This window comes from Phalacrocorax carbo, chromosome 17 (assembly GCF_963921805.1).
Source record: "Phalacrocorax carbo chromosome 17, bPhaCar2.1, whole genome shotgun sequence".
NCBI classification, from domain to species: Eukaryota; Metazoa; Chordata; class Aves; order Suliformes; family Phalacrocoracidae; genus Phalacrocorax; species Phalacrocorax carbo.
The window spans coordinates 8,241,173-8,258,592 of NC_087529.1; the positions used below are offsets into that span (position 1 = coordinate 8,241,173).

Genomic DNA, 17,420 nt, shown 5'->3' on the forward strand with positions numbered 1-17,420 from the left:
ACAGCAAAAGGTGAACAAACTAATATCGTAAAACTGTATTAAAAGTGCTATGTATTATCTCTAAAACGTACACATTTTGAAAATCTTTAAGTTTTCACCCACAGAAGAGTTCAGAGATAGTATCAGCACCACAGCACCACTCATGACTATCAGACACAGCTATCTGCAGGTTTAAGATGTCTCTGAAGGTAGACCTTGGCAGATAAAAAGAAAAAGTACTTGCAGCATTTAAGTGCATTACTTTGCTATATACAAGTAGTCATTTACTGGTGCTTTGAATTCCAACTGCATTCTCTATGCACATTTTGTAGGCATTGCAATTCACTTCTAAAGCTCCAGCAGCAAGCTAAACAACATATTTCAATTATTTTCAGGAATTCCTTACTTCACTCAGAATTACATTCTTTATTTAGTTATTTCGATTGTGATCTGTTTTCAAGTCAGAGAAGCAAGAAGTATAAATAAAAACAGAGTAAGTTTGTCAAAAAGGAGGTTAGGTTTTAGACTTTATTAAATGCCTGCATCAACTCCCTCTCGCTTCTCTTCTGCATGAGACAAGATCTTACTCCTCTTACCCAAGAGCCCTTTGCAGGAAAAAAAAAAAGCACGACAAGACTAGATTTGACTAAGCCAACAAGGTAACACAAGATCACATGCAACAACTGATAAGTCTTTCAATCCAAGAAACATAAGGTATGAATTATGCAAGTATGAGCCTCTGATGGAAGAAATCTGTGTTCTAAGCTCCAAGAGCACAAATGACGCTCTATATAAACACCAGCTTCAATTTCTACTTTTTTGATTATATAGTCAAAAGGGACTTTGAAATCTACACTTTATTTGGAATCTGAAAAATAAACTGTTTCCAAACTATTTTGTAATGCTTGTGTAATGGCCTCAAGACAGCCAGTAATTTAGACAGCTGTGCAACCAGCCACAGAAGCTGCATTTTAGAAATCGCCCTTCTTTGGAACAATTGAAACTTTCTCCAGGACAAAGTCCGCACACAGAGAGCAGTGTTTCCCTGCAAGCATGTAACAGTTTCATTATTGTTTAACTACCAAAAAACAGCTCCAACAATCTATCAAGCTTGACATTTTACCCGTCTCTGCTGCTTGCCCAGAATACAGGGCATATATAGGAAGAGGTTCAAGGATTCAGTAAGTCATTTTGTTAATCTAAACAGAGAAATATTTCCCTTCTTTTAATGATTAATTTGCCATTTTGAAAACCTATTCAGGAAACCACAGGCCTGCTTGTCTTCCATATTCTCAAATCCAAGTGTCTATAAAGAAATCTATTCCACCAGATGAATAAAAGCTCCATTTTAAAATACGCATAAAATGTTCAAAGGCAATCTTACAGAGAAGGGATTCCTCACCACAACAGAGCAGCAGTACCAGCTGCAGTTCCAGCCCACCAAACTACATCTGTAACATCAGACTACAGCAGATTATTAACCTGCTGCTCACCAAACCTCCCAGCCCCGGAACGCCACTGCTTAGCAGGTTTCCAAATAACTGTGGCTCAGGCAAAGCCCTAAGAAGCACCAACGCATTCACAGAACAAAATTTATCAACACATGATGCAACCTCGTGGAGTATGTCCCCAAACACAACACTGGAGAAATTACTCATCTGAGTGTTTCTAACAGCTCAAAGTAGCTGGGTGAATGAAACGTGGAAGGCATTCACTGATGCCACTGCTTCCTGAGCAAGGTATTTTGACATCAACAAAAAGCAGCATCACACCAGTTTCAGACTGGACTTCCAGGGATACGGTATTATGGTCTCTGACTCATTTGGGGAGCAAGCCAAACCAGTACAAGCTCATGCGCATAGTAAGTGGCGTTGACTTAATGATGCCACTTGTGACATTGCAATTTGAAGTTATCCGTGTATATATAGACTATATAATGCCCAAAGGAACTACCCTTCTGCAGCAGAGGTAACCATGCAACAAGCTACTCCCAAAAGAGAGTATTTTAAATTTGCCTGTCTAAAATCGCACTTAACATCAGTCTAGAGGCTAAACAAAGATTCAAAGCATATGCTGCTTGAACATATTCTTACAAGTACATCCCACAACCTTCCAAATATAAATAAAAAGGTGGCAGCGTAAAAAAAAGAAAGCTGATGTTCAATATTTTAGTCTACACTGAAGCACAGTGTGAAAATTCCTATTCAGAGACTATTTGGCACAGAAGCCAGAGGGCATTGGACAAAAGCCTAATTAATATTTCGGAGTAAAGTGAAAACCTCAAGAGCAATTCATGTGAAGAAAATTTGTCGATTTTAGAGACACTGAGAAGAATAAACAGTGTGTCAGGAAGCCACAATTCTTTTTAAAGAAAGCCCCTTATGGGAATGTAAATTTTAAAAGCCAAAGAAGGCTCTCAGAGGTTAGAATAAGCCATCTCTGAGTTCTGATGAAACCAGCTGAGAAAGAAGGGAGAAACTAATACAGAATTTGAATTCTGGATCTGATGGTCATACTGTTTCTTAAAGAAAACTGCAATTTTTGCAATGTTCTTTGAAGACCAAGTAACTGACTTCAGAGGGACATACCATGAGGCGGTTCGAAGACTTGGCATGCAGACAAGTTCTGTCTCTAACATCAATTTAGCAGTGCTGCAATTGTCCCCACCTGTAAAACAGAGACTACACTTATTAACCCCTGCAAAGTGTTCCACGCTCCCTGAATGCTGGTTGGTGCGAGTTGCAAGTACTCATTTCTGGCTTCTTGCCATGACCATCCCTGGGAAGCAGAGTAAAACAGGTGTGATACAGGGAGATGCAGATAGGTACTATCAAAACTAATGACTGGAATTACTTCGGGGAGCAGGGCCTGGCTGGGCTTTTGCAATGGAAGCAGGCGATCAGGGGAGAGCTGGAAAAACATTTGCATCACGTGAATACGTTCAAGTGCAGAGCACAAAGCACTGGCAGGTAAACAGCTGCGCCACCACAGCAGCGCAGACCTTCCCACAGCACTGACCGTAACTCTTCCCCGAGAGGTTAGATCAATACTCAAGTGTTTAGCCCACACCGGACTGCTGGGCATATTCAGGTAATTTAAAGCCATGTGGTGCTTGTTGGTGGAGCTCAGACTGTAGAGAAGTACGGAGTTCCCTCAGTTTTCGGTACCATGGACCAACAGGTCCTCTTTGCCCCATCAGCAGCAGTTCACGTGCAGTTGTGTCCAAAAAAGGGACTGGTGCACATAATTAACTGCATCTCACGTTATCCTTCTGCCAGCAAAGTGTTTTATTAAGCACCAAATACTTGGTTCAACATACTTTCTATTTTCTCATCTTTGGATCAGGCTTTATATCCCTCAGGACCAGTCAAAGGCTTCCGAGAAGAGACACTCCGATATATCCTATCTACATGTGAAAACGCACCCTTCCTATACGGGATGGGAGGGTAGCCTAAACAAATTAAACACAACTTTTCCTATGTGTATTACAGCGAAACCAACACACACTAGATGAAGACAGCATTTTACCTGGCTAGACGGGAGGACACAAAGCTGCAGTCCTGGGTCTGACACACAGCCTGTCTAGCTCTATAGCCTGCCTCCAACGCAGGTCTAAGGGAGTCAGAGGCAGGCACACAGATATAGGAACACCACAGCAGATGACTGAGTGAAAATCTGCTTACCCCCTTCCACCATGCAAAAGCTGGTTCAAAGTCTATAGCACAAGTTTTAAAAATCCTATATATAGCACTGGAGATTCAACTCAAATCGTGCTCCAGCCAGACTGAAGAATTTCCAGTCTAAGTTGTTATAAACAACAAACCATGGCACAAAGCTGCATAACAACAAGTGAAAATTACACAATTAAAAAAAACCAAAACAAAAAACCCAACACAAAACCATACTGAAGTCAACCACAATAAAGAAAAAACTGAAGTCCTGGAGAAAAGCTAGACAGACTTCAGTCAAAAACTAAACTAGTAACCACCAACCAACCCCAAAATATAATTCATATATATATATTATTGCTCTGTACTCTTATTGTAAGAGTATTGCATTCAGCTCTCATTTTAAGGTGACTCCCAAGAGCCCAGTCACACGTACCTGCCAATGAGAAAGACTGAGACTCACTGAAAGTCAGCCTACTTCTTCTACCCTACAATTAAACACAACATTTAAATGATGGCTTTAAAACTAATCAAATTCAGGAAAAACTTGAGCAATTAAGCATTAACCCATGATCACCTAATTAAAAGCTGATTGCCTTGACATTGGTGTTCAATTGCTAGCAGCTGAGGGGACACGCAAACCACAGAGCGCTGCAGCCAGGTAACTCTGCACTAGGATTCACACAGGCAGAGAGAATTGCCCCTAATGGAAGACACAGCAATAGCCCAGTAAATTGGTTTTTTTTTTCATTAGACCCAATTGTTCCACCAAAAGCAATTGTTTACAAAGAATGAACACAAGATCCCCCTCCCCACGGTTGTGAACACAAAATGTGTTAAAGAGAACAGTAGTTGACGGGCGGCTGTACGTAAATGCAGGGACATGGAATACATAAGAAACAACATTTGAAGCTCATAGCTTTGTGTTCTGCTTCTTGGCTCTGGAAAAACAAGGTAACACTGGAAATGATCACAAAGGGTAAATCCTCTGTTTGTTTGATGTAATCATGTGTCTGCCTTAATGAACATCTATCTTAAAATATGAGCTTCAAATTTTTGAAAGACAACCCACTACAATGTAAACACACCAAAAACACCAACTTGTAACACACCTGTCATTTACCATCTCAATGAAATGGAGAACTAAAAAAGCATTTTGGAAATCCAGTAAGTTCTTTACAATTCCCATAATCAGGTTGGAAAGAACAGGAAACTGCCACAAGTTCCTACACTGCCCTGAAACAGTTCTCCAAAAGCAATGTCAGAGACCTCCTCCTGCGCTACCCACGGAAGATACGTCCTGTGTGAGAGGAGGAAGCGAGCTCAAAGAAAACACATAAACAAAACCAGTTTATGTCTCAGCAAATTAAACATTACCCTGAACATATCTTAATCAAAGAACCAATAAACTACAACATTCCTGTCTATGCTTTAATATGATAACTACCTCTACACTATCTAAGTAAGCCTGGCCATCCTTGCAGTGTTTGAAAACACGTGAAACGATCAAGTGTAAGAGCTTGTTTATCACACAGTCATAACATTGAGAGCATTCATCCTTAGCTGTTTTGCCGAGTCCCTGATCTGTAAAGGCTCAGACTGGACTGCGTGCACGTCCTCACTGCAGAGAATTTACATTTATAAACCTGCAATCACATGCTGAGACACTGGTAAGAAACCGATTTGACGATACGTCAACACTTTCTCCACAGGAAACACCTTGACCACTTTACAGGAACAAACTGTTCTGAAGAACACCGAGGACTTAAATTTTCTGAACTCCTTTTGCCTTCTGTGGCAAAGGAAAGACCTTCACAGCTTTCACTTAGCCATACACCCCCTATTTGGAGCAGAAGTGGGGCAGAGCTCCTTATTAAGAAAATAACTTGGGTCCTGGCCACCAAGGAAGCACCACCCGCCCCAAGCGCGCTGCCACCATCCCAACACGTTAGTACTTGGACACGATAAAATGCAGAGAGACAGCAATCTAAGCGAAGAGCTGTACTGAAGGCTGGCGCTTATCCAGAATGCCTCGGTTCTCAGAGCATTTTGAGCAGAATAACCCACTGAACCTCAGGTCGCCTTTGGGAGCAGAACGTGGAGAAGGGAAGAGTTTCTGACCACCGCGTTCTAACCAGGAGCAAGGAGGCTGTCCCCGAGTCCCACTCGCCCTGCCAGGGCAGCCCTGCAAGTGCTTCCTGTGGGGATCCCCCTCACCCCATCTCCCCAGAACTAAAATCTTGGTGCTCGCAGCCCCCATCCAGCCCGTCCCTGGAATCCAGCCCTGCTCCCAGCAGCCCCAGCCTCGCTGCCCAGCGCCCCCCAAGCCCTGCAGCCCCCTCCTGCCCCACGTCCCCCCACAATTAACAATACCCCCCACCCACAGCGGTTCCCCCACCCCACAGCCCCTTCATAACCCCCAACAGCAACTCCACTTCCTCACAGCCCCCACATTTACCTGTCGCCCTCCTTACCCCATGCACCCTCCCTACTCTGTCAGACCCCCCGAAAGCCTCAGCCCGCCCAAAGCGGCAGCCCCCTCCCTGCCTCACACCACCCCCGGCAGTCCCCCGAAGGCCCCCCCCCGGCAGCCTCCACCCCAGCCCCATGCCCCTATACCCCCAAGCCCCGGTAGCCCCTCGCAAGCCCCTCACCCGCCTCCTTCTGCGGCCCCGTCTCGCAGAGGGCGGCGGGGCCGGGCTGCGGGTCGGCCCGAGCCCCCGCTCGGCGGCGGCGGCGCTATGGCAACTGCGCACCGCGGCGGCCAGTCACAGAGAGACCGGCCAGAGCGGCTGCCACAGAGCAGCGAGATAGGCGCTACCGGGCGGCCCGCCCCCGCCGGCGCAGAGGATTCTCTGGCGCCCTCAGGAGGCCGAGAGGGCAGCGCCGCCCATGGGGCGCGGCGGCTCCAAGGGCTGAGGGTTCGAGTCCCGGCCCGGGCAGCGTGGAGGGGGGGCATAGGTGGGGGTCCTGTGTGCTCCAGAGGTTCTGCTGCGTGCAGGGGACGCATGCCTATACATACAGCTAGAGCCGTATATAGGTATGTACACACATCCCCATACATACATATATGCACACAATGCCTATAAACACACACACACGGATGTATTTTACACATATCAAGGGTAAACAAGCCCTCAGTGCCAAAAGACATCCCTGCTGCTTGGGGTGAGGGGTGCCCTCTCTGCCCTGGGATGGGTTTTATCACCCTGCTCCGGGCCCCTCCGGCTGATTTAGGCAAGGAGAAGGAGCAGGGAGAGGGAACGTCCCCACGCGTGCTGGCACAGCCAGGCCCTGTCTTACAGGGTTGCAGAAGTGCCTGACTGAGCGCAGCGGAGAAAGGCTGAATTAGGATATTTAGGTCAGAAACTCTTTTCAGCCTAATTTATCTATGCAAATTCAGGGCAAATCAGCTTGAGTAAGAAGTCAAGTTTTTCCAGAACGGGTAATAGATTCCTGTAGCCTGAACCCTTCTGCTGTCCCAGACCAAGCAATAACCAGCACCCACAGCAACACCTTCCCTGGGTGACGCAGCCAGAAAATCAGGACATCGCCATCACCTCACACACACGCTACCTACCTCGGCAGTGAACCCGGGAGCGGAGGAGCTGCCAGCCGAAGCTCAGCCATGCCCCAAATCACACCATCCTCCCCAACCTATCCAGCTGTTTCCCAAGAGGGCATAAAATTCTCACAGCTGCAATTAGCTGATTGCCAAGGAGAGAAAATATTCCCAGGTCACAGCTATGCCCAAAAGCCTGGGGTAGGTAGCTCTGGAGGAGCGCAGCCCATGTGTCGTTCCCTTTTCCCAGTCTCTTCCTGACCAACTGGCCCCATCCCTGTTGAATCACCGTCCCATGACTGTTCCCCAGTGACTAAGTACAAAAGCAGAGTTTCTTCTGTCATTTCCCGGGGGCCGTGGCAAAGATGTACGCTGGGTGCGTGGCTGGTCTCATGCTGAGGCTGCTGCAGGGTTCAAAGCCAGCTATTCCCCTTCTTATCCTCCTGCTAGTTAGGGCAAGGAGACAGTAAGAAAGCCCCATTGGTTCATCTATAACCAGAGGTTTCTGTTTGGCTCTTTCCCTGCTCCACACTCCCCTGTGAGAGCTTTGCTTCCCCTACAGAACCTCCAGCAGAGAGATAAAACAGTAGCGCACAGTTTTGGTTGAAAGTTGTGTGTACCAGGGGTACCAAGCCAGGGGTGGGTTGACCCTGGATGGACACCGGGTGCCTCCCAAAGCTGCTCTATTGCTCCCCTCCTCAGCTGTACAGAGGAGAGAAAATCCCCCTTCAGTGGGGCAGGGGGACAGGGAAGTGGGGTTGTGGTCAGTCCATCACACGTTGTCTCTGCCACTCCTTCCTCCTCAGGGGGAGGACTCCTCACACTCTTCCCCTGCTCCAGCGTGGGGTCCCTCCCACAGGAGACAGGCTTCCATGGACTTGCTCCAGTGTGGGTCCCTCCCAGGGGGTGCAGTCCTTCAGGAACAGGCTGCTCCAGCGTGGGTCCCCCGCGGGGTCACCAGTCCTGCCAGCAAACCTGCTCCAGCGTGGGCTCCCCTCTCCACGGGCCCAGAGGTCCTGCCACGAGCCTGCTCCAGCGCAGGCTTCCTACAGGGTCACCGCTTCCTTTGGGCATCCACCTGCTCCGGCATGGGATCCTCCACGGGCTGCAGGTGGGTATCTGCTGCACCGCTAACCTCCGTGGGCTGCAGGGGCTCAGCCTGCCTCACCATGGTCTTCACCACGGGCTGCAGGGGAATCTCTGCTCTGGTGCCTGGAGCACCTCCTCCCCTCCTCCTTCACTGGCCTCGGTGCCTGCAGGGCTGCTCCTCTCACACATCCTCACTCCTCTCTCCAGCTGCAATTGCTGTTACACAGGGTTTTTTCTGTCTTCTTAAATACATTATCCCAGTGCGCTACCACTGTCATTGATGGGCTCGGCCTTGGCCAGCAGCAGGTCTGTCTTGGAGCCAGCTGGCATTGGCTTTGTCAGACATGGGGGAGGCTTCTAGAAGCTTCTCACAGATGCCACCCCGTACCCCCCACTATCAAAACCTTGCAACATAAATCCAATACAACCAGCTCTTTATTCACAGCTTCAGGACACATAACAAGCTAAATTTTCTGCTTGTAAGGACCAGCCACATCAGCACAGGTCTCCAGCAGACAGAAGAACCATGCTCCTCCTCACCCCAGCCAGCCGGGCTGCAATCCCTGCGGCCGAACCTCCCCTCCCATTTGGAAAGTCCAGAAATGCAAATAAATACACAAATTTAAGATACATTTATTTTTACTGAGAAGCGTTTAATGTACGGCTCAGGTTGCTTTGGCACGTTCCCCTTCTCGGGCAGGACCTGCTGGGAGCACGGCCTTTCCCACAGCCTTGGGCTCGGGGCTGCAGTGGTGGGGTGGCCACGATGGAGGTGGGACCTGCCCCATAAATCACAGCCCCAGGAGCTAGGTTTCACAGGAAGCATGGCTCTAAGAGATGTGCAAAACAAGAATCTGTGCTGACACCTGGCACTGCCTCTTGGGAAAGCAGAATAGGTGTTCACACACCCCTTTTAGCTGCCCCTTCCCTAGAGCAGCTATTTTCTCAGGCATAAAAGGCTGTACAGTGTTATGCCTGCTCTGGAGAAATTAGCACCCAAATTCTGGCTAAATCAGACTTCTCTTTGCCCAGCAGAGCCTAGGAAGGCTCCAGAAGCCGTACTGCTGTTGTTAGTTTAACAAGCATGCCCTGATGAGTCCCAGCCTCCACAATCTGTTATCAGCAGCCTTGGAAGTGCAAGCCACAGCTCAGCTCTTCTGCCAAGGAGGTTTCTTATTAAGCAGAGGGTGAGGGTGTCTAAGGCATCTGTGATGAAGAGGAGCAGCCACACTGCATCCCAGCCTCCCATCTCCTCCCCAGCATCACATGAGCCCCCAGGAGGTTGCCCAGAGCAGGCGAGAGCAGCTGGAAAGCACTGGAGCAAGGAGAGAGTATTCTAAACTTTACCACATGCAATGCAGTAGGTCTTTAAGCACCATCCAGGCCCAGCTGGTGTCAGACAGGACTCATCCATCCCAGCTGATCCAGATCTTAACCTTCATCAAGGAACAGCAATTCCTTATGCACAGTCATGCCCCAAAGATACCAGCAGCTCCCTACAGGGTAGGGGTGTTACCCCAGGGAGAAGGTCAGATTAAGCATCTGATTATATGTCCCTGCTCCTCAACAGCCTGTCCCACCCCAGCCCTGCTCGGGGCTAAACATCAAAATTTTAATTAACAGCAGTTACCATTAATTGAATTCTAGCTCTCAAGAACCACAGCAGTGTGCAACATCTTTTTTATTTCTGACCCAAGACCACTGTGGGCTGCCCAAGTATGATCAGAGCTCCAGGACCAGAGGGCAGCGAGTTATGGGGGGAACAAAACCACCACAAGGAGTCATGTGTTTGTGCAGGGACAAGCCAGCTGGTCCCAAGCCAACACCTGAGGACAGGACTGGCTCTGCCAGTTGAAGACAAGCCTGCAGCAGAGGAGAGGACCTGGTTGTCATGCTGCCCACACAGCCCAGCCACTGCAGGCAGCATCTGCTGAGGCAAGGAGAACTCCAGGGAACCTCATGCTCATTTTCTTCCCAGCGCAGAAAAACAAGAGCTTCATGTTGGTCCTTCCCAGGGCTGCAGGACTCAGAGGCAGTCTGTAAAACTGTCAGTGTGCTTGCCTGCTTTTTTTGCAGCTCTCTTGGACCTTGACTTTTGCTTTTCCACCCGCATCAGAGCCCCTGTGTGGGTGCTGCTGGGCTCAGCTCTTGCACAACACCATTTCCAGTATCCAGCTCTACCTGTATCCCCGTCGGCTGCAAGAAGAAACAGAGAGGAGCTTAACCTTACACTGCTGGGACTCTAAGGGCAAACCTGTACATCACTGCACCTGCTCCAGAGCCAAAAATCCCCAATTACATCCCCTTGAGGATTTCTTCCTGCTAGTGCCCTCATTTTAACTGGGTCTGCTGAATACAGAGATACAAATAGAGAATGCAATTTAGTAAAGAAAGAACATCTTGCTCTGAGATATCCCCAGACACACTATTATTTAGCACATCCAGGAGGTGTTTCACTGCCCAGCATGCCACCACATCCAAACCCATTTGGATCAGGCCACGGCGTGGGCTCAGAGCCAGCAGGGTCAGGCAGTGCTGCCCTGTACATAGGCAGGATTAAAGCCAAAGTCACCTCTGCAGGTGCTGGAGCCAGCTCCATGGGATCCTCACTACCCACACGCAATCAGGAGAGCGAGACAAGCACAAGGAACACGACGACCTGGATTGGAAGCGGCGCCGCTCATTTAACGTGCCTATAAATACAAGCTCAGGCTGTTGGGAACAGATGCTCTTCTCTTCCACAGCACACAACCAGGTTGCATTTGCTCCTCTCCCATCGCTGTGGGTCACCCAGTGAGGCCCGATCCTGCCCTACCCTCAGAAGGAGCCTCCCTCTGCTCCGAAGCCAGGGCCACATCACATAGCTGCTTCTCCATCACCAGAGGGACTGGCCCAGGGAGCCTCACCTGTCGGGGTGACTTTGCCAAGGAAGCAACACGCTGCGTGGTGGCTTTCTCCCAGGTGGCTTCTTTGCTCTCCAGCAGCACCCGGGTGCTGGGCACAAAACTCCAGGAGCGGCCAAGGGCTGGCTTCAGTGGACCAGTGCTGCTGTCCCTTGTCACCTGGTTAGTCACCTGCAGCACGAACAGGCTTATCAGTCTCTGGGAAAAGCAGTGCCACTTGGTGTAATGAAACAGCCGAGATCACCAGGAGATAATGGCCAGTCTGCCACTTCTATGAAGTTTATTCTTCTCCATCCCAAGCCCTCCTTTGTGGCACCTCCAGGGCATCCCCTCTAAGCACAGCCCACACAGCTGTCCCAGATATGTACTCAGACAGGAGCTCGCTCCTGTCTGCAAGCTGCAGTGACTCCTGGTGCTGAAGCCATCTGCGAACTTTAACTCGGAGCCTCCAAGCGTCCTTCCAGGCACTCTGTCTGCGTCACTTTATCACTAATCAGAGAAAAGGGCAGGTCTGTCTCGACATCTTCCAGTGCCGGGTTCAGCAGACCACTATTTTCTGTTGTGGGCTTCCCAATTCAAACACACTAATTGTGGTCCCAGCAACCCGTCTGGGTGCATTGAAGCAAATGCAATTGCTTGGCCAAGAGCTGGGGAAGACTGGAGCAGGGCCTCTTCCAGTCCCCAGCTCCTTCTGGATGATGCAATGCCCTGCAGTTCCCCCGAGGTAACTAAGCAAGAGGTTACTCAGTATGCTGGCCAGCCCCTTAAATGAATGGTGTTATATCAGAAATAAATACAAACAACCTTTCAATCTGTCTGTACTTAACTCTACCTTGCTCAATCAAGTGAATGCCGTGTTGGCTGAGGGCAGCAATAAATGGGGGCAGCAATTCAGCCCTGTTCTTGCTCCACACTCACTAGAACAAGACATCTGCAGGCTGCAGAGAAGCAGAGTTATGTTGGGGAGCAGAGCAACATGGGATACAGGCCTCTTGCTCCTGCTTAGCTGGGAGTCGGGTCCCCCCGCCCAGGAGCTCCAGAGCCCCTCCACAGCTCCTCACCATGGTGCACGCCAGCACACAAAGGACAAGATGAAGCAACACTCACCACAACAGCAAGGCTGAACTCCCTGGCCAGTGTCTTCAGCTCCCTGGCTAGCTGCATCATGATGGCCAAACCTGAGGGAGGACAAAGCATATGGGTGTCCAGGGATCAACCCCTGAAGTGCATCTTGGAGGCAGGTGACACCTAGATTTGCATGAACACTAGATTTGGTGCTGGTGTTCAGGAACACCCCCAACCTATTTCCATCACCAGCACCCCAATGTACCCACTGCACCTGTACACTCCAGGGCACTTCAGCCGAATGGATGTGGCATGGACAGACCAATCCCTAAATTGTTCCACCCCCTCCTTTCCCATCTTAGAAGCCCTAAGGCCAAAAAACCCTACAGAAGCACCAGGCGCTCCAGCCAAAGCTGGCCATGTTGATTTAACAGGTGCAGGACCCCTCTCCCCAGCTCACAGCTTCATTTCCTACAGCCCATGGCTGCAAGGGGACCTCCTGTGGTAGCACTGGCTGCCACCCAGGTGTGCAAGACCCTCTGGAAAGTGTTTGAGGGGCCTCCTTGGCATCTCAGCCAGCAGAAAGCCCCTCACTCCTGATTTATGGTCCTTTCTAGCAGGAGGAGCCTCAGGAGAGCTTTGCAAACTGTGCTAGCAACCACAACGTATCTGTGACACTGTGAGGAGAGGTTTTAATCTGTGGTCAAACAGTTCAGTGCCTCCTCTGTCCCCTGGCCAAGTTTCAGACCACTGGCATGGGCTTGCGCAGCCTCAGCAGCTGGAACGTTTGCCCATAACACTGCAAACAGACTCCCCCTTTATCCAGCTGCAAAGGAAGAGCTGGGGGCAGTCGCACCCACATTCGTCCTGCCCCAGATCCAGGCACAGCACCCATGGGAGGAAGACGCTCTTCAGGATGAGCAGAGAGGTCTGCAACTTCATTGCGCATCCTAACAAATCAGCTCACCCTCTGACTGCTTGCCGCCCAGCAGCGGGTAAATCACAGCCGAGACAGAGTCGATCACCACGATCTTCAGAGGTCCCATGGAGCTCACGACCTGAAAGAAGGAGGCACCATGTGCAATGTACAGTAACAAATCCAGCAGTTTTGGAGGTCGTGAGCTGCACGGGGGCTCAAATGTCCCCAGAACAGGGTGATCTGGTGTCACTAGTCAAGCACACAAGCCCTGCTGCCCTCCTTGCAGCTCTGGGGAAGGGAGAGGGGCTCCAACCCTTGCTCCTACCTGCTGGGAGAGGCGGTCCCGCAGCTCCTGCAAGGCTCTCAGCATTTCATAGATGTCAAACACACGGACCACCTGGATCCGCTGCAAAGCCTCCAGCTGCAGCACAAAGTGGCATCACCAACAGCCTCACCCCCTCTAGGACTCATTATATTCCTCCTGCCCCAGCTGCTACACGCTCTTTGCATGCACACCATGCCATGGAGCCAGGGACCCTTACTTCTTGCACATTTGCCTCCACCCCATGAACACTGTTGTCTCCATTGCACAGATGGAAGAAGCAATGCGGATTGAGCTCAGGGAGCAAAAGTGTGAGCAATTACTGCAAGCCTTCCCCTTCTCTCCAAGAAAAAAAACCGAAGTGCAGTGTCTGTCCCTGAGCACACCACCCACCCAGCCACAGGAGGAAGAGTTTGGACCCCAAAAAAGCCCACAGGAATAAAGGCAGAGCTGGAGAGACAAACCATCTCTGGGAGTTGTCTGCAGCCAAGAGCCAAGGCAGTTTTAGTGCTAGTGGAGGGACCAGCTCCAGGGGAACTTGCCTGCTCTTCCTTGTCTTTTGCCTGGCCTTGAAGCATCTGGTAAACACGGGAGGCAGTGAACCCCCCCGTGGAGTCGAGGAACAGAACATGCTGCTGGAGGCTGAGAGACACACTGGCTGCAATGCCCAGGCACACCTGGAGAGGCAGGGACCAGGCATCAGCCAGCCCTCCCATGTCCTTCTGCTTCACATGCCTGAGGGCATCACCTTCACCCTACCTGTCCTCGACCCTCTCCTCCATCCCACTCACCTGTGTCTTCCCACTGCCCGGCGCTCCCATGAGCTCCGTCACTTCCCCCGTGTACAGCCCAGAGTCCAGCAGCTGGTCCAGGCTATGGATTGAACAGGAGGTGGGATTATCAACACCCCTTCAGCCAGAATGGCAGGGGCATCAGAAAGCAGCAGTCCCCAGCATCTGTCCACGCAAGTGCCTCAGGCTCTGCTCCTTCCCTCCCATCTTCCCTCTCCACATAGGGGGCAACAGCAGATCTGCAGTGTGGGGGCATCCAACAGCAGTTGGACTCTATGATCTTAAGGGTCCTTTCCAACCTTAACAATACTATGATCCTAAGAGGACAGTCCTGAGCTGGAGAAGAGCTTTGATCCTGGGAGCAAGGTTTGAATACCAAGCGTTTCTCTGCACAGCCACTGTAACAACTCAGCAAGGAGACAGGGGAAGGGAAGAAATAAGGACGTGCCATAGGGTAACTCATTTCCATGCCTGATCTAGACAGTTTGGACCACCATCACTGAACAGCCCTCCCAGATCCATAACCCTCTCCTCTGGAGCCCTCAAGGGAAAGGCTGGAGGCAGCATGTTGTCTGGTCTAGAAGTGAGACACAATCACTTCCCAAAAGGTGTGCAGGCTCTCACCAGGACAAGGGCAATGTCATTCCCTCAAGGGACACAGACCGTCTGGCTTTGCAGCTACAGGACAGGAGGAAGAATCACCTCTGCTCCCAAAAGCAGGGACAGGCTGTGGCTGGAAGTTTTTAAAACCGCTGCTGGGGATGTTTTGGACAGCACTGACCCTGCTCAAGCCATCACCACATTGAAAACCAAAGCCTGCGTTGGGCAACCACAGCCTTTTGCCACACGTCCAGCCCTGGGCAGACCTGCTGGTTTGCCACGCGATGTACCCACCTTCGGTTCCCAGTGGGCAGGATGGCCGTGGAGCTCTTGAGCTCCTCATAGAGGTCTGCGCCGTTGGCAGGGAAGGCGGAGAACTGGGCCAGGAGCACACGTCTCACTGCAACGAGCGCCTGGTGGGAAGAGACACATCTGGAAACAGGACTGAGGAAGGCCAGGGCCAACAGCATCCACTGCAGAAGGTCCCCCCAGGCAAGCCTATCCAAGCTGTGAGCTGAACAGCTTCTGAGCTCCCTGATAAATGTACCAGGGCTTTGGAGTCACCCTTTACCTTGTAAGATAGGGAACACTTCTGGGAAACATCCTCCAGGTCTGATGACACAAAGTCCACCACTGCAAAAAACAGGAGGGACAAGAATTTGGAAGCCAAACCTGGACAGGCCATGAACACCAGAGAGATGACCAGCTTAGACAGAACCTGCCTGTGGGCATCAACAGGCAAAATGTCTGTCCCCTCTGCCAACGCTTCCAGTGGGTGAGCAGGGTGCCCCGCAAAACAGAGTACTGGAGCTTTTCCTCTGAGATGGCCCTTCCGCCCTTTGCAAAACAAATTGTTTCTTGCAAAACAGATCAGGGAGAGAAACTGGTAAAAATTCTCTCCGTTTGCTCAAGAGCTGCCCGGGGCCGTTGGAAGCTGGGCCAGCCAAGAGAGTCCTCTTCTGTCAGCAGCTGACCCAGAACGCCAGCACTGGGCATGCCAGGAAGGGCTAAAGCCACAGAAATCAGAAAAACTAGTGGCCCCGTCTCTGCTCCCAGGAACCGCTCCAAGATTCATTTTTTCAGATAGATGCGCATGTTATTGGTTAAAAAAAAGTGGTAAAAAGCAGTTCTTACAGGGAAGACGAGGATTACAATATTCACGGCTCCAGCACACGCAGGATCTCACAGATCTCATTTAACTAGAATAGTGTTTCTCTCAGTTCTAATCCAGTTTCTCAGAGCAAGTAAAGAATCCACCTGAAGTCTTTTCCTTCCCCCCAAAGAGCAGGCCTCGCCCAGGGTGCAGTGTGCCAGGAGCACAGGCATTTTTCAGAAGGAAAAATGCACAAACCGTCCTGAAATACTTTCTAAAAGCCGTAATTGATCATCCCACAAAAGGCCTCTGTGGAGACCGCTACCATGTCCTAACGCTCTCCTGCTCCTATGGAGAAGTCTTGACTCATCACATCCACCCCGGGGGACCCAGAAGACATCCGGCAAGGAGGATACGGGAGGGATGTTGCACCATCACCCTTCCAGGGTGCAGGATGATGCGGGCACAGGGACTGGAGCTGCAGCCCTCCAGGCTCCTGCAGGGGATGCCTGATGTGCTCATGGCAGACAACCTGTGCCCACCTTCCTTTCCACCATGGGGTTCTAAGAAAACTCCCGGCTGCAGCTCCTGGGCCGCCAGCCAAAGCCACAGAGGCAGGAGGTGTATTCCAGGGGCTGCCCCGCAGCCCAGACCACCCAGGCCCAGCCTGGCAGATAGGTCCTGCCCGGGAGGAGAACACGATGCCAGCCCAAACGTGCAGGGAATGACACTCCCCACCCCGAGACCCCACCGCCGCCCCGTTACCCGTCCTGATGCCGTTCGCCCTGAGAAGCTGGATCATCTCTTCGGTGAGCCCAGGGCACAGCCCAGCCCGCAGGACCACCATGGCCCCGGCCACCCACCGCAGGGCCGGGAGAGGAGAGGAAACCTGCGGAGGAGACGGGAGAGCGGATTTGGCTCCGTCCTGGCACGGCCCGCACCCCACACGTGCGGCAAAGCCGCAGCCGGTCCCCGGAGCTGCGGGCACGGCGGCTGCGCCCGGGAGGGGCGGTTACGGTGAACGTTAGTCTCCCAAACAGCCCCAAACCCCGCGGAGCGGCTGGCCCCGGGCATCGCCGTGCCTCAGCCGGCAGCCCCAGCGCACGGAGCGGCGCATCCCCGCGGCGGCCGCCTTCAGCAGAGCCCTTCGGGGCACGCTCACCCCTGCGGACGCAGAAAGCCCCACCCCGAGCTTTCCACCCCACCCTCACCGCCCTGCCTTTGCACCCCAAATGCACCCGAGGCCGGGGAGCCCCGGGGTCCCGTCCCCCCGCCCGCTCCCCTTCCTGCTTCCTGCGGGCAGCGGAAGAGCCGGGCAGGGCCCGCATCGGCGGCCGCCACCAGCGGCGGCCCCGCGGCCCCCCGGCCCGGGCTTTGCCCCCCCCCCCCCGGCCCGGGCTTTGCCCCCCTCCCCGGCCCGGGCTTTGCC

The 17,420-nt window shown here is 51.6% G+C and overlaps 2 protein-coding genes across 12 annotated transcripts in view; both read right to left on the bottom strand.

Annotated features, from left to right (window-relative positions):
- RFFL (ring finger and FYVE like domain containing E3 ubiquitin protein ligase) overlaps positions 1 to 6,455 on the bottom strand; it is a 32,985-nt gene extending 26,530 nt beyond the window's left edge. Inside the window, exons 1-3 of one of the 6 annotated variants that reach the window (XM_064468036.1) lie at positions 6,302 to 6,451; positions 2,568 to 2,646; positions 103 to 194 (exon numbers count right to left, since the gene is read on the bottom strand). In XM_064468036.1, coding sequence (XP_064324106.1) covers positions 103 to 194; positions 2,568 to 2,617 — 142 coding nt within the window. In that variant the 5' untranslated portion in view covers positions 2,618 to 2,646; positions 6,302 to 6,451. Of the gene's footprint in view, positions 1 to 102; positions 195 to 2,567; positions 2,647 to 6,301 lie in introns of all 6 variants that reach the window. The other 5 variants (XM_064468037.1, XM_064468039.1, XM_064468041.1 and 2 more) reach the window with 5 other exon arrangements.
- A 3,506-nt stretch (positions 6,456 to 9,961) lies between these two features.
- On the bottom strand, positions 9,962 to 17,371 carry RAD51D (RAD51 paralog D). 6 transcript variants are annotated; one of them, XM_064467756.1, is made up of 11 exons: positions 17,230 to 17,371; positions 16,757 to 16,880; positions 15,470 to 15,531; positions 15,193 to 15,311; positions 14,299 to 14,380; positions 14,050 to 14,184; positions 13,511 to 13,606; positions 13,234 to 13,324; positions 12,309 to 12,379; positions 11,205 to 11,399; positions 9,962 to 10,494 (listed from the first exon to the last, which is right to left on the bottom strand). In XM_064467756.1, the coding sequence occupies exons 1-11, from the start codon at positions 17,317 to 17,319 to the stop codon at positions 10,411 to 10,413; spliced, it is 1,149 nt and encodes a 382-aa protein (XP_064323826.1). In that variant the 5' UTR covers positions 17,320 to 17,371; the 3' UTR covers positions 9,962 to 10,410. The 6 variants fall into 6 exon arrangements, with proteins under 6 accessions (XP_064323826.1, XP_064323824.1, XP_064323827.1 ...); XM_064467754.1 differs by having other exon boundaries at positions 13,972 to 14,184; XM_064467757.1 differs by having other exon boundaries at positions 11,205 to 11,372; positions 17,230 to 17,370.
- Between the last annotated feature and the right edge of the window lie 49 nt (positions 17,372 to 17,420).

What these genes read in the sequence shown, in the direction of transcription:
- RAD51D (XM_064467754.1), bottom strand. Translation starts at nt 17,319, where the DNA reads ATGCGGGCCCTGCCCGGCTCTTCCGCTGCCCGCAGGAAGCAGGAAGGG. An exon ending in GGGACCGCCTCTCCCAGCAG is followed by an intron (nt 13,325 to 13,510) that starts GTAGGAGCAAGG and finishes TCCTTCTTTCAG; the next exon opens with GTCGTGAGCTCCATGGGACC. An exon ending in TGGCAAAGTCACCCCGACAG is followed by an intron (nt 10,495 to 11,204) that starts GTGAGGCTCCCT and finishes TTCTTCTTGCAG; the next exon opens with CCGACGGGGATACAGGTAGA.